At 37.2% G+C, this 14,903-nt stretch overlaps 3 protein-coding genes across 12 annotated transcripts in view; 1 reads left to right on the plus strand and 2 right to left on the minus strand.

Annotated features, from left to right (window-relative positions):
- Nucleotides 1-8,054, minus strand: part of LOC110838331 (uncharacterized) — a 25,274-nt gene extending 17,220 nt beyond the window's left edge. For 4 of the 9 annotated variants that reach the window (XR_015532558.1, XM_087340322.1, XM_087340323.1 and 1 more), the window contains exon 1: nucleotides 308-3,034. Coding sequence is in view for 3 of the 9 variants with exons in the window: in XM_087340322.1 (XP_087196448.1) it covers nucleotides 308-401 (94 nt within the window). In the remaining 6 variants the exon portion in view is untranslated. Of the gene's footprint in view, nucleotides 1-307 lie in introns of all 9 variants that reach the window. The other 5 variants (XR_015532556.1, XR_015532555.1, XR_015532554.1 and 2 more) reach the window with 3 other exon arrangements.
- The window catches only part of LOC110835921 (snurportin-1), a 32,843-nt gene that overhangs the window by 6,815 nt on the left and 11,125 nt on the right, over nucleotides 1-14,903 (minus strand). The window contains exons 5-6 of one of the 2 annotated variants that reach the window (XM_087340327.1): nucleotides 13,932-14,294; nucleotides 11,193-11,356 (exon numbers count right to left, since the gene is read on the minus strand). In XM_087340327.1, the coding sequence (XP_087196453.1) occupies nucleotides 11,237-11,356; nucleotides 13,932-14,294 (483 nt within the window). In that variant the 3' untranslated portion in view covers nucleotides 11,193-11,236. Of the gene's footprint in view, nucleotides 1-10,292; nucleotides 11,357-13,931; nucleotides 14,295-14,903 lie in introns of those variants that run through there. The other variant, XM_022076627.2, reaches the window with a different exon arrangement.
- LOC147871160 (abasic site processing protein HMCES-like) lies at nucleotides 3,089-8,206 on the plus strand. The gene is made up of 2 exons (XM_087340334.1): nucleotides 3,089-3,202; nucleotides 8,048-8,206. Exons 1-2 carry the CDS (start codon nucleotides 3,089-3,091, stop codon nucleotides 8,204-8,206), a joined length of 273 nt encoding a protein of 90 aa, XP_087196460.1.

Here is a 14,903-nt window from a genome sequence, read left to right on the forward strand (position 1 = left end):
CCGACCATAAATGCCCTATCCGAAAGCAGGTGAAGATCGTACACAGTTTGCACGTCGGAAAAAAATTTCCAAATAGCTTTCGGATCGTCAGACGCTAAACACTCCACATTTTTCAATAATTCCAACAGTATGGAGGAATCATTTTCCAGCGTTGCCACACGAGAGCCCAATTCCTCACCCCGGCTAAAGGAACCCTGTCAAGATACCTCATCTTCCACCGGAATGCTGGCATTCGCAGCGTCCATGTTGCACAAAGTTCTATGCTTGCCTTGTTTAACAAAGGCTGACACGCGCTCACGTAACTCACCAACAGAGCCGCTCGCTTCAATACCCCATTCATTACACTGCTGCACCAAAACCTGTCGCGGCCAGTGGTAGATCTCCGAGGCAGTGGCGTACATGCAACAAACAACAGCGTCTAAAGTACACCATAATCAAAAGCGGTCGTCAAGCGAACCCACGCTCAGAACTGGGATCGTCCCAAGATGGAAAATACGGAACCACACTCTGCTACCATTTGATCCGCTCTCCCCAACCTCAACCGCAGTCGAAATGGGAAGGAGGTGTCAGTTCTATATGTCGTAGGTTCGCTTGGCCCATGCACCTCAAACACAATAAGATACAATTAACAATAAACCCATTTCTTAACACAAATATCAAACATGTACACTACAAGGAGCCATTGATAAAACAATTACAAAACAGAAGGCTCTTAATGAAAATATATAAATACAATCACACTCTGAACATTAATAAACCTTTGGATTCCATAAAAGGCAGGGAGTTTTATTTACTATATGAGTGAATATTGACTCCCCAAAAATGATGTCCACAGAGATAGTTAGCTAGGGTACACACTCTAAGTTAATAGGTTTGCTGCACTGAGGAACAAGTAACAGTGCAATTAATAAAAGGGGAGTATTCACATTTAACGATTTGTCTTTTAGTCACTGTGCATTCTTAAAAAACAAGGGGACAGGGGAGCAGGACTGAAGTTGCATAATTTTTAATTTAACTTTTAATGCAAACAGGTTAAAAGTTTTCAACCGACCACCCATGTTATATCAAAGTAGCACTGTAAAACAGCACTGAAGACATTTTTCCAAGCAGACCATAAGAAATTACTTCTATTCACTTTTTTCCTCCCCCTAGTAACTATGAAGCGTAAAGATATGAAATTACCACATCCTACTCTTCTCTGAAAATGTCCCAAATTCCACATGTGAATATTTATTACATGTCAAAAATGTAAATGCACCAGGACACTTTGTACATAAAATGGTTGGGAATCAAAATGTTAAAAGGATGTTGAGTCAATTAAGACATGAAATGGAATATCCTATAAAGAACTTACAGGTTTCAAGGCATTCTTACCAGCTCATTATCTACTTATACTCGGGGAAAACTCATACATGGAGAGATTTGATTAGTCATGTTACCTCTCCTGATTGTACTTCTGGTTTACTCTAAATTTGTGCTTTTGAAAGAGCCTTTTTATAGCTAAAAGTCTCACTTTAGAACAGCATACTATAATTATTCCGAGACAAACCTCTGCAGATGTCCATTCAACATAGAGATCAGCCATGTGCACAAGTTTTGGACCTTTCCATCCACTTTTTTCACTCCGGTCACATGACCATGTAGCTGGGTCCTCCACATGGACCTGTATCGTGGCAGCATAGGGAGAACAAGCAATATTGATTGTACTGTGCTTTGAATGCAATGTACGGAGAAAATAGGCAGAGAGAAATATGAAAATTACAGCTGTTTCTTCACACTTTCCACATTAAAGTCACAGTGGACCTCAGTATCTCATTTTGTGCATTTCTGTAAATTTATGATTTAATATGCATATACACCAGTGTATCACAATAAGGTTTCAGGTGTGCTGCAAATTTTTATAAGAAATTGTATATTCACATATAGTTACAGAGTAAGTTTTATCTTGATATTAAGATAAAAATTAACACACAACATCAGGTGGAAGACATAAAGTACAGTGAAATTAGAATTTAATATTTTTATGGGAAACATTGAGTTCAACATAGAAATGAACAGATAAAATTCAAAGCTGGCACCACAGATAATGAACACTAACTGAAGTCAAAACCTAAATCAAAGGACATTAAATAGGGATTCCATTTCAAATACTTTTCCAAGCACCTCTGTATTAGTACTAAAGGGAAATATCTGACATTCATTACTATTTTTCTCAAAGATTTGATTATTTAAGGTTCTAAGTTAGAGGTCACTTGTGATTATGTATGGTTAAATGTAAATGACTGGGAAACAAGCTAACATGACATATTTTACCACTTAAGTGCCACCATCTAGGAACAACTTACTTTAAAAATGACATACCACTTTGCTGAAAGTGCGGGATATTATGAAAGAAAATATGAACTTAGCACAGATCTGATGATAGTGGACTGAAATGTTTTGCAACTTGTGACAAAGCCATAGAGAACACACATCACTTTAGAAAGTTTTGTTTGACTAGCTGCCTACATTTAAAATATATATTTTTTAATTTATAAATCATCTTCCATTAAATAATAATTGTTGTAATCTTGTTATAGTGCATTGAATTCAGACTTAATTTCTAATTACACAAAACATACCCCCTCATCTTGTGGCATATAGATGAAGTAGGGCTGCTTATTCCCTTTGCCTTTAGTGGTCTGCCACTCATAGAAGCCATCACATATGACAACACATCGTTGTCCCTTGTTGAATGGCCTTGAATATAGTTTAGAACTTAGTAAACCTTCTAAACGACAATTGTTTGTTGGTAAGACAAAGTGTGTGTGTGTGTGTGTGTGCACCTAATAATGATCTTATATAAATTACTAGTGTCAACAAGTCTTGAAAATGTTTTTTCTTGCAAGATATCTCCGTAGAATATCAAAATATGGGCAGTTTAACAAATGGAGACACAGAAAGCAAGAATTACAAAATTAAATTTATCCATTTGGGTTTATGGCGTAATTTTAAAAGCTCTGCAAAGCTAATGTGAGTATCAAAATTCTGGATATTAACACCATCACATGGCTGTTTGTCCAAGAACATTTCATTGCACGTTTCTGTTATGTTCCAGGGAGAAGTGATATACAGTTATAGTGTCATAACACTGGATTCAAACAGCATATTGTCTTGGTTGCATCATCGCATGCCAGCCATTCTGGAGGGAGAACAAATAGCAGTGAGTATAAACTTCTACCAGTTATGAACCTGGCCTAATGTCTACCACACAAATCTTCCATGAGGTAAAGTTATGGGAATTCTAATGGAGGTTTACTTCACATTAATATGTTTAAATTTATTTGACTGCAGTGGTTATTTATAGCTGCATACTTCATAAAGTACAAGAATTTAATACTAACATAACCCACCAAGTTATAATTTGGTTATTGAATTTTTTCCGTGTCAAATTTGAGGTTATATTGTCATGACTGCATCACCTTTGCTTTAAGTAACAAACAGATACAGGTGCATACTGCGAAATCACAATTGGTTGCATTTATCTGACATGGAGAAAAGGGCTGTGTTAAGTGTTGGTAAGACAAAGTGTGTGTGTGTGTGCACCTAAAAAGATCAATATCCTCGTGCAAGCCAGCAAAATATTGCCAACTATTTCTCCCTTTTATGAGGTAAACCCACAAACTTGTGCCTGTGTGTTGGAGATAATCTGAGAGAAATAAAAAGAAAAACAATTTAAATTTATACCATTCCTGCTTTAGGATTTTTCTTCTTGCCTCTGCTTCCATACTGGCTCTGGGGCCCACCCAGCCTCCTATCCAATGAGTACTGTAGGGTACTTTCCCAGGGTTAAGCACAGCTGAGGCGTGATGCTAACCACTCACCCCTACTAGTGCCAACATTAAAAGTGTAAAATATTCACACCTAATAATGATCTTATACAAATTACTAGTGTCTACAAGTCTTGAAAATGTTTTTTCTTGCAAGATATCTCAGTAGGGTATCAAAATATGGGCAGTTTAACAAATGGAGACACAGAAAGCAAGAATTACAAAATTAAATTTATCCATTTGGGTTTATGGTGTAATTTTAAAAGCTCTGCAAAGCTATTGTGAATACAATGGCAACCAGAGCATATTTAAAGGGTTAGTATGTCAGAATAATATGACAGAAATCACAAATGTGTCACAAGTAGAAAGAAGTTTTTATTATTATTATTATTATTTATTATTGACTGCAAATGGGTTTATACCCGGTGGCAGTGTCCTACAATAACATACAAAACAATGAGACAGAACAGAACAATGAGATACATCAACACAATGAGACAGAACAAAACAATAAACAAAAGGACACAACAAAAACAATAAGACACAATAAACAATGAGATACATCAACACAGAGACAGAACAAAACAATAAACAAAAGGACACAACAAAAACAATATGACACCCAAACAATGGGATACATCAACACAATGAGACACAACAAAACAATAAACAAAGGACACAACAAAAACAATAAGACACAATAAACAATGAGATACATCAACACAGAGACAGAACAAAACAATAAACAAAAGGACACAACAAAAACAATATGACACACAAACAATGGGATACATCAACACAATGAGACACAACAAAACAATAAACAAAGGACACAACAAAAACCATAAGACACAACATACAATGAGATACATCAACACAGAGACAGAACAAAACAATAAAAAAGGACACAACAAAAACAACACATCCCACTCAAAATCAACCAACTCATAAATTACAAAACCATCCAACCTCAAGTACTTAACTTAAAAAAAAAAGAACTTAATACCACCTAGACATAAGACAATAACTGTAATGTATTACAAACGTCATGAACTGATGCACTCACACAACAATACAATGAGACACAACAATACAACATACCACACTCAAAATAAAACATCTGACACACAATAAAAAACACACATCCACTAATTAATCACAATACTTAAGAGTAGAATATAAAGTCCGCTCTCAGTACATGAAAATTTTATCCCAAAGAACTACAGCCCTTCATCACTTGGAGACTAAGACACTTCACTTCACTTATCACCATTTATTCCCAACTTAATAACCCTTAGCTTGTAACTACTTTTCTGACCCTCTTTCTAAAGGTGCCTAATTTACAGGGGAAAGACTCTAGCACGCCTGGAGGTAATTGGTTCCAGCTTCTTATGGTCCTATTTACAAAGGAATATTTGCCTACATCCGTTCTTTGTTTCCTAGTCCTAATTTTCCGAGTATGATCGTCCCTGCCCAGGTAGCATGGCTTTAATAATCTATCCTCTATCATTTTCCAAGCCCGGCCCCCCGTGTATGCTTTGAAAAGGGCGCACATTCGGGCTATCAATCTACGCTGTGCCAATGTTTCCCAACCAGATTCGTTCGTGAAATTTGCAAATTTAGCCGCTCTCTTCTGCACCCGATTTAGTGCTCTTACCTGTCCTTCCCTGTAAGGGTCCCAACACACAGCTCCATATTCAAGTATCGGTCTCACTAGCGACGTATAAGCTAAACGTTTCGTATTGTTATTTCCCTTTTTTAGTATACGCATTACGAAATGGAGAGCCTTCCATGCTTTAATTAGTGTATAATTCACATGATCTGCCCAGCTCAGATCACTGCGAATAAGTATTCCTAAGTACTTAAAGCTATTTGCCTCTGAAATTAATTGATCCCCAAAAAAGTAACTCAGCTTATCCTTCACCCTAGCTCTATTGAAGCTGACTGCTTTACTTTTACCTGGATTTATCTTCATTTCATTTTCTACCGCCCATTCCCATAATCTATTCATATCTGTCTGTAACTTATCAATGTCACTACTATCCATTATTTTCCTGTATACTATACAATCATCAGCGAAAAGCCGTATATTTGAATCAATGTTTTTCCAAATATCATTAACATAAGCTAGGAATAGCAAGGGACCTAATACGCTCCCTTGCGGCACTCCTGACGTTACCCTGACTTCATGAGATAGCTGTCCTTCCACTCTTACTCTTTGCGAACGTCCTAAGAGAAATTCCTTTACCCATAACACTACCCTCAAGTCCACACCGGTTGCAGCAATTTTTGTAATCAGCCTATCGTGTGGGACTAAATCGAATGCCTTTGAGAAATCTATTATAACCGCATCAGTCCTGATTCCCTCGTCCAATGAATCAGCAACATCTTGACAAACCGTGACTACTTGACTTTCGCATGAGTACCCTGGTCTAAACCCATGTTGACCCTCATATAACCACTCACTCCTTTCCCAGACTTGCCTTAGATACCCTGCTATAACGTGCTCCATTTGCTTGCAAACCACCGAGGTTAAACTGACCGGTCTATAGTTCCCAACTACCGATCGATCTCCCCCTTTATAAATAGGGACCACTATAGCTTTCTTCCAGTCCCCTGGGATAGAATTGTTGTTCATCGTTACCTCCAGCAGACGCGCAAGGTATGGAATCATTGCTTCCCCACCTAACTTTAAAATTTCCCCGGGGATGCCATCTGGTCCGACGGATTTATTTTTCCCGATTGCTGCTATCCGTTTCCTTATGATATTGATACTAATGGTAAACGTTTTATCTGAATCTGTTGATTGGATTAGCTGGTTATTTAGCGAAATTATCCGTTCGCAACTGAATACCGACGCATAATAAGCGTTAAGGGAGTTGGCCTTTTCTATTTGATCTGTGATGAGGTTTCCTTTAACGCCCTTGATTGCCGGAATAGTTTCTCTATTACCCTTACGTCTTTTAACATATTTGTAAAACTCTGTCCAGCTTCTCCCCTCTCTTTGCAAGACCGAAGTTAAGAATGTCTCCTGAGCCTTCTTTTTTACTATCAGCAACTCCTTGGATAACCGTTTCAGCTCCGCTTGGTACTGCCCTCCAGAATTTCTCTTATTATAAACCCTCCTCACCTTTACCTTCAGACGTTTCACTTCCTTGGTATAATATTCCGGATCCGGATTTTTACTCAGGATTCTTTGAGGTACAAAACGATCGATACCCTCGAAGACTATATCCTTATAGCTTTCCCATATCTCTTCCACGCTACTACCATTTCCAGCCCATAATTTAAACTTTTCCCGAAGAAAGCTTTGTAATCCTAAAACATTTGTTTTATGGAACATGGGGACTAATCTTTCTACCTGCGGTTCACGGATTTTTTCTTCCCATTCCACTTCTAATATTACCCCACTGTGGTCACTGATCCCCTGCACAATGCTGCAAGAGGTGAGCGAACTTTCAGGCCGGACCAGGTAAACATCCAGCAATGCATCCCCTCGGGTTGGCCTATCGACTACCTGCTTGTACCCATTTTCCCATACCAGTCTATTTATAAATGCCTGATTTCTGCTAGTACCTTCCACGTTTCCCTTCCAATCTGCGTAGGGCAAATTTAAATCACCCCCAATGATACTACGCTTCGTAGAATTTCCTAAATGACTAGTTCGTGCTGCCAATCTTTCAAAAACTTGCATGTCCTCGTTAGGAGCTCTGTATATTCCTATAATTTCCCACGAATATTTTGTATCTATTCCTTTCACTTCTACCGCAATCATCTCAAAATCCTCATCTACCCATAACTCCGTACAGGCAATGAAATGTTTAACACATATGAAAACCCCACCACCACGGGCAGACCTATCTCTCCTGAAAGTTGTAAAATCTGTCCTAAAAACTTCAGCATTGCTAATATCTTCTTTAAGCCAAGACTCCGTGCCTATAACAATATCGGGGTTATACGTGTCAACTAAATTCCAAAGCTCTAAGGCTTTATTATAGATACTCCTACAGTTAACCTGCAGCACCACTAACGACTTGCCTTCAACCCTATATGCTGCTACCGAAGTTAAAGTTTCTGCCCCTGCCCTAGCTTCTATTTCCCTACTCACCAATTTACTCGTCTCTGTTCCTCTTATTTCATGCAAAGCCTTCTGTTCTCCAGTTGATGAATGCCGCGTTTTCTTCAAAAAGTATTGGTATGATATGCAGTTTCATTAATTATCTTTTGGTGTAACACAGGACTGGTTGGACATAGAACGAGTATCTTCCAAAGCAGCTCTAGCAGTGATTCAGCCCATCAAGTTATTAACCTGGCACCCAGTGGCCACTCTGGTCAACAATTCTCGCAACAAGGATCCTCAGTGCAACAAACCTATTAACTTAGAGTATGTACCCTAGCTAACTAACTCTGTGGACGTCATTTTTTGGGAGTTAATATTCACTCATATAGTAAATAAAACTCCCTGCCTTTTATGGAATCCAAAGGTTTATTAATGTTCAGAGTGTTCATAAGATCCTCTCATAGGTAACTGTCGTGAGCCAAATGTTTTCCAGTCTAAACCCTTCTACTATATTTCTTTAAGAACCATTTTATTATCTTCCTGACATCTATGCTTGGGTCTTCCAAGTGGTCTCTTCCCTTCATGTTCTCTGACGAAAATGATGTATGCATTTCTCATGTCCCATGTGTGTTACATGCTCTGCCTGTTTGATCCTTGATTTGATTATTCTGAAAATATTTGATGGAGAGTACAAATTATGTAGTTCCTCATTATGCAGTTTTCTCCAACCTCCTGTTTACTTTCTCCATCTTAGATCCAAATACTCTACTCAGTACCCTGTTCTAGAACATCCGTATTTTATATTGCCATAACATGAGAGACCAAGTTTCATGCCTATATAGAACAAATAAAATTATAATTTTGTGTATTTTAATCTTTACATTTTCAAATAGCAATTGGGAGGGCAAGATTCCAGACTGAATTGTAGCAAGCACCTTTCAGGTCAAAATCTGTTTCCACTGCATATGTACATGCTGTATAATTACAGCGAAAGTCTCGTCTTCATGATTCCTTAACGTGGTCAGTGTGTAGTCTGCACTGTTATGTGTGAATTTCTTCTAGTCCATGGCATGGCTCTTATAGTTAGATTCCAGCCTCTTTGTTCTGAGACCTGGGTTCCATCACAGGAGACAGTTCACATCTGGTGTAACACAGGACTGGTTGGACATAGAACGAGTACCTTCCGAAGCAGCTCTAGCAGTGATCCAGCCCACCAAGTTATTACCCTGGCACGAAGTGGCCACTCTGGTCAACAATTGTTGCAACAAGGATCCTCAGTGCAACAAACCTATTAAGTTAGAGTATGTACCTTAGCTAACTATCTCTGTGGACATCATTTTTGGGGAGTCAATATTCACTCATATAGTAAATAAAACTCCCTGCCTTTTATGGAATCCAAAGGTTTATTAATGTTCAGAGTGTTCATAAGATCCTTCCATGGGTAACTGTCTGACTGTAACTATTATTAGAGTCTTACCAGTGAATTAAATAGGTATATTTAATTTTAAAACTTTACTTATCGTGTGCAACATAATAACAACAGTCTAGCTATTTATCAGCACATAATGTTGAAGGACCCTGACGTTAATTCCCCAGTGTGAAAAGACGGGGACAGGCTTAACTTCACAATAGTTAAAATGACATATGTTTCCTCAGTTTGTCTTGAATTGTCACAGCACAAAATTACTATTCAGAGGTGAGCTTTTCAGTATTTTGGGGGATTAGTTTTAAGTTGTCATAATGAAGAGATGAGTGAAAATAAAGTTCTGTTGATTTTGTTTAAATTTTGTCGTTAAGAGTTCCCAAAAAATTTCCATTTTAAAATTAATTTCCAAGTTTGTTTTTATTACTACAATGTATATCTATGCCAGACACAGTAAAGTTGTAATGACTTCTAGACGAATTATTGGAAGTGACAATTATAGTAGCTCGGACACTGAGAGTGTAGACTTTGACTATACACAGTTGGTGACACCGGGAACGTTAGCGATTAGTGATAATGAGAGTGACAATGGTGGTGGCGAAAGCCAGGAAGAAATTGTAGAAGCAAATTCAGGTATTGTTTCCGGCAAGTATATGTGGGAAAATATAGAATCACTTACTGCTTCAAGAGAAGCATTTTGTAATGTATATGGTCCTCGGTTCGACACGGCTAGACTAGATGTTGTGAGTTCATTCGAAAACATTTTCGATACAGCTCTTGTGCAGCTCATTGTAGATGAAACCAACAGATATGCTAAGCAAGAAATTTCTAAAAGTGCCCATCCTCTCACATTTCGATCTAGAATTAGGAAGTGGCAAGATGTCACAGTAGACGAAATTTACGTGGTTTTGGCTCTATTTATGTTGATGGGCATTGTAGTGAGTGTGAGGCAGGGTTGTGTATGAATGGCTGTTTCAAGGACTACCACACAAAACTCAACTTCTGATCCACTTGCTCCCATTGGTCACACACAGAGTGCTCATCTTATAAGGTAAGATTACAAAACCATCTTTTAAGAGGATTTCAGTGAAAAATTCATAATTATATCTCATATAGTTCAGAAGTTATGGAAAAAAACGTATTTTATAGCAAAATTTAAATGGACATTTAAAAAAAACTACCGCCATCACAGCACAACAGTGGTATATGCTGGGTATTTAAACTTTCCGCGTCAACAGGTTAAGAAAATCTTGTGAAGCAAAATGTTAGTGGTATTTCTGTAATTTGTGTAGAATAAAGAGATATGAATGCCACAAAACATTAATATAGACAAACCATTTTCTGTAAACTTATAATAAAAAAATTATCTTTATTGCAAGTGGAACCTAATGGCTTAAATTATATTCTTTTATATGGATGACATTTATCCGCCGTACAGACATAAACCATTTAAAGTTAGTATTCTGAGTCATCATGAAAATATGCTCTCACAATATACTCCAACCAAAGTTGTGGCAAAATATTTCTTCTCACATGTGGCTAAACTTGACTGCAGTGTACCAAATATGGAACTTTACCATTATATCCACGAGAGATTATTTCTGCCAAACACACAACAAAAGTACAATCTAATCTAATGGTCACTTGCAATTTAAAATTTAGAATGCCATTATTTAAGATGCTGTTTAAATTGCAAGAATGACAAACATGTCTTACTGATAATCTGTATAACAGATTTAATCTTTTATTCCAAGTACATAAAATAGCCTAAAATGATTTTGATACAAGTTGGAACATGAAATATATTTTTGTATCCATGTTAAACAAAACACATTTGTTGTGTGTTTGATCGAAAATCTCTCATCAATAAAGATAAAACTTTATAATTAAAATACATCACATTTGATGAATGTTGGCTACTTTCTATGATGCAGAAGCTTCTGGTTATTCAGTCTTGTCTTCAGATTCCATCTCTTCTACATGAGATTCACTGTTACTATCTTGTGTATCATCCAGAATATTTGTCTCCATTTCTGCCATAGAATCATGACAACCAACAACATCCTGTTGCAAGAATACATAAAATAAGGTCAATAAAATTGAATCTGTCACACACACACTCAAACTGCATGGAGCAGTCTTCCTTGAAAAGATTATGGTTTTCCAGTCAGTCAAGAAATTCTTTGCTTTTATGGAACCTAAAAGTTCATAACCACGTTAACAAAACTTAACAAATACTGTTTCTTGTTTTCGGATGAGTTACATGTGCAGGGCATTATATGTTCTAACCATCCTCTCACTCATTAGAAAAGATACTTGATTAACCCTTCTTATCAGGCATGAACAGTCCTGTGGAAAGATTCATGGTCTTACAATTTTCACTTGCATCCTCGGGATCTGCGATTAGGAGAGCACAAGAAAACCAGCAGAGGCTGGAGAAAAAGTCTTCTGCCCCTATCAGGGATTTAACCCCAGTTGTCCAGTCCGTAGTCCGTCAGTATATAGATTGAGCTACCCTGGATCCTATGATAGGATGGTAATAAATAATAAATTGGAAAGGAAGTGGAAAGAAGCCGTCATGGCATAATTTAAGGTAATCTCCAGCACTTTCTTGGACAGACCAAGCTGATATTTGAACCCTCTGATATAAAGCACTAGCATTAACCATTTGGTCACAATGTCCAGTGTCAATGTACACAGAGCTACACCACAACAGATGTCATACTCCATTATGTTACTTGCTCTGACCCTGCCATTTATGAATATAGAGGAGACTCTAATCCCAAAGTTCATTATCATGTTCACAAAATCCCCATCACTGAGCCCTATCCTGAACTACATTAACCTGTTGCTTGATAGCCTATGCCTCTATGATCTGCCTTCATATAATCCTTTCAATTACATCTTGGTCTGTAGCATGGCCTCTTTCCTTCTGGCTTCCCAACCAAAATTCTTACCATGTTTCTCATTTCTCTCATTCTTGCCACAAGCCCTCACCCACCTCATCCTCCTTAATACCATCACCCATAATATCAGTTTAAAGTACAAATTATAAAGCTCTTCATCACATAATTTTGTCTATCCTGCTGTACCACTTTCTTAGTTCCAAATATTCTCCTCAAAGCTTTGTTTTCATACGTCAATTTGCAATCTTCCTGCAGAATGACAGTAGTTTTCATACTAATATATATACACATGCAAGGGTAAAATTACAGTTTTGTATATTTTAATCTGTATGTTTTTCAGTAGTACACAGTCAGATAAAGAATGAACTGATTGCAGAAACCATTTCTGTAATTGTTTTTCCTCATCATTTCATCATGAATGTAATTTTTACTTGTTACTGTTATTATCAAGTACCTTAACTTTCCATATTTTAAAATGTTGTATTAGGATTTTCTCCTGCATTCTGTCAAAGACAACATGGATTTAATTTTTTTTCTGAATTTATTTGAAGACCAACCTCCTTACTAATGTCTACTAATTGTATAAACAGCACACACAATATGCAACAATTAAAGTAATGTAATCAATACTGTATAATAAACACAGTACAGAAAATAATGTGGAATCTACGCAGTCCACTATTTTCTTATCTGTTTTCATGTAAAAAATGGAGATGACTGGATATTGAAGTGTGTTCTCTCATGGAAAATGACAAACATTTCAGAGGTGCTCACTGCCTCTATCATCAGGTTAACGGAGTAAGCCACACATGAAAAAGCAGGTGAAAATACAGGAGCACACCAGACAAGGTTAAACATGCCCAGAGCAATGTGATGAGGATGGAGGAGGAAGGTAAAGAAAATTGAAGACAGAGGCAGCAGGAGCCGATGGGAAAGCTGGGGGACTGCAGCCTGGCCAAAGGGGGGTGGGAAGAGACGGAATCATGGAAGTGGGCAGGACAATGCAATATGTGGGATGAGGACAGGAAGAAGTAAATAAGGAATTAAAAAGGAAAGGAAACAAAACTAAATTTAAAGTAAGACTAAACACAACAAATGAAAACTGGGGAAATATGGATACAGGTATGGCATACAAGGAATGGAAGAAGCTGTCCTTACCTGGAAACAAGGAAAATATAGGACAAATGATATTTACTTAAATGGACAACGCAGATGCAGATAAAGCTCAATATGCGAGGAAGCTAAAAACTTAGCCCCTAAAAAGCCACCAGCTTATCAAAAGAGAGATCAGAGAAGACAAAAGAATGAAATATAAGATGAACAGGGAAAATAAAGGGGAGCTCAGATAAAATGTTGTCTCAGAATCTGTCACATTACAAGAGGTGCACACTAATGCATAGTCGAAGTACAAGACATAATTTTCCTTTTTCATTCATGTACAGTACATACCATGATTACAAAAATGTAACACTTTAAACCCATATTGTATTTAGTAGATACCTATACTATGCACCCTTTGACAATGACAGAATTCGAAGGTAGTATTTTTCAGATACCTTAATACTTTCAATGAAGTGACAATACAACGTTACATTTTGGAGGGGGTTGTTAAGAGTTCAAGAAGTACTTTAACTGGTTCTAGAGAGCAAACTACAGAGGTTCTAGTAGTCGCAGTTCTAGAATTTCTACTAATTTCATTATGATCAACAGCTGCTTTCAGTTTTGAAACTTACCTTTGATTTGCAGTATCTCCTGTTCTTTTTCTTCTCACTTCTTTTGTTGCTTTCCATCTTCTGAAGATACACTGGAGCTACAGGCACATTCAGCACAACGGGCATCATGTGTGGCTTCAGCCATCCGACTAATGGCGTATTCCCAGGAATGTAATGCGTCTGAGAGTGATAGAAGAGTAACCCGTCTAGAGCAGGTCCATCCTGTCCAAACAGGTGCTCTGTGGCCATGATATTTGTCATTATGGAGACATTACAGTGATGATATGGAAGTGAGACAAAGGGAAAAGCATTGTCATTTGAACGTCTGGAGAGACACGATGTTTCTTCCATCTTTGACTTCAGCCAGTAGAATCGAAATTCTGTCTGTTGCACATAAGAAAAAGTTAATTTTGAAACAGATTTTCAATGTCATGATGATTTCAATTATGGTAATTCTCGTTTTCATATTTTTATGTTTCTTGCATCTCTGAACTTATTCTCAATTGATAGAGCCACAGTAAATTCCAGTAATAAAAATGGAATAATCTTGAAAACAGATTTCTTTCTGGTATTTATTTTTCTTAAAAATGTACCCAATATTTGGTTACTTTCCTCTATTTTGACAAAGAAAATATATTTGTTAAACCACTTTACTAATACATTAACTAAAGCCATGCAGCATACCTGGACAAAGTTTCTTTAAGAAATGTGCAGCTTTCCAGATTTAGAACCATTTTTATTTAACTTACTTCTTAGCGTATAACTTCTTCAACATTGTACTGGATTATTTAGTGCAATTACACTACAATGTTTTCACAACTCATTTCTCTGAAACTGGTCCCAATCTTATAAAAGAAGTATAACCTTCTTCCACTTTGCCCAGTCTCTGGATTTGTTGGTAAGCAACTATTTGGTGCCATATATTAAAATGGAGGAAATTTGTGCATTAGAACAATGATGTTTCTTAACAATTTCAAAACTCAGAAACCAAAA

This window comes from Zootermopsis nevadensis, unplaced genomic scaffold (genome assembly GCF_977971745.1).
Source record: "Zootermopsis nevadensis isolate Lab colony 2312 unplaced genomic scaffold, Znev_1.0 Znev_ptg000061l, whole genome shotgun sequence".
NCBI lineage: Eukaryota > Metazoa > Arthropoda > Insecta > Blattodea > Termopsidae > Zootermopsis > Zootermopsis nevadensis.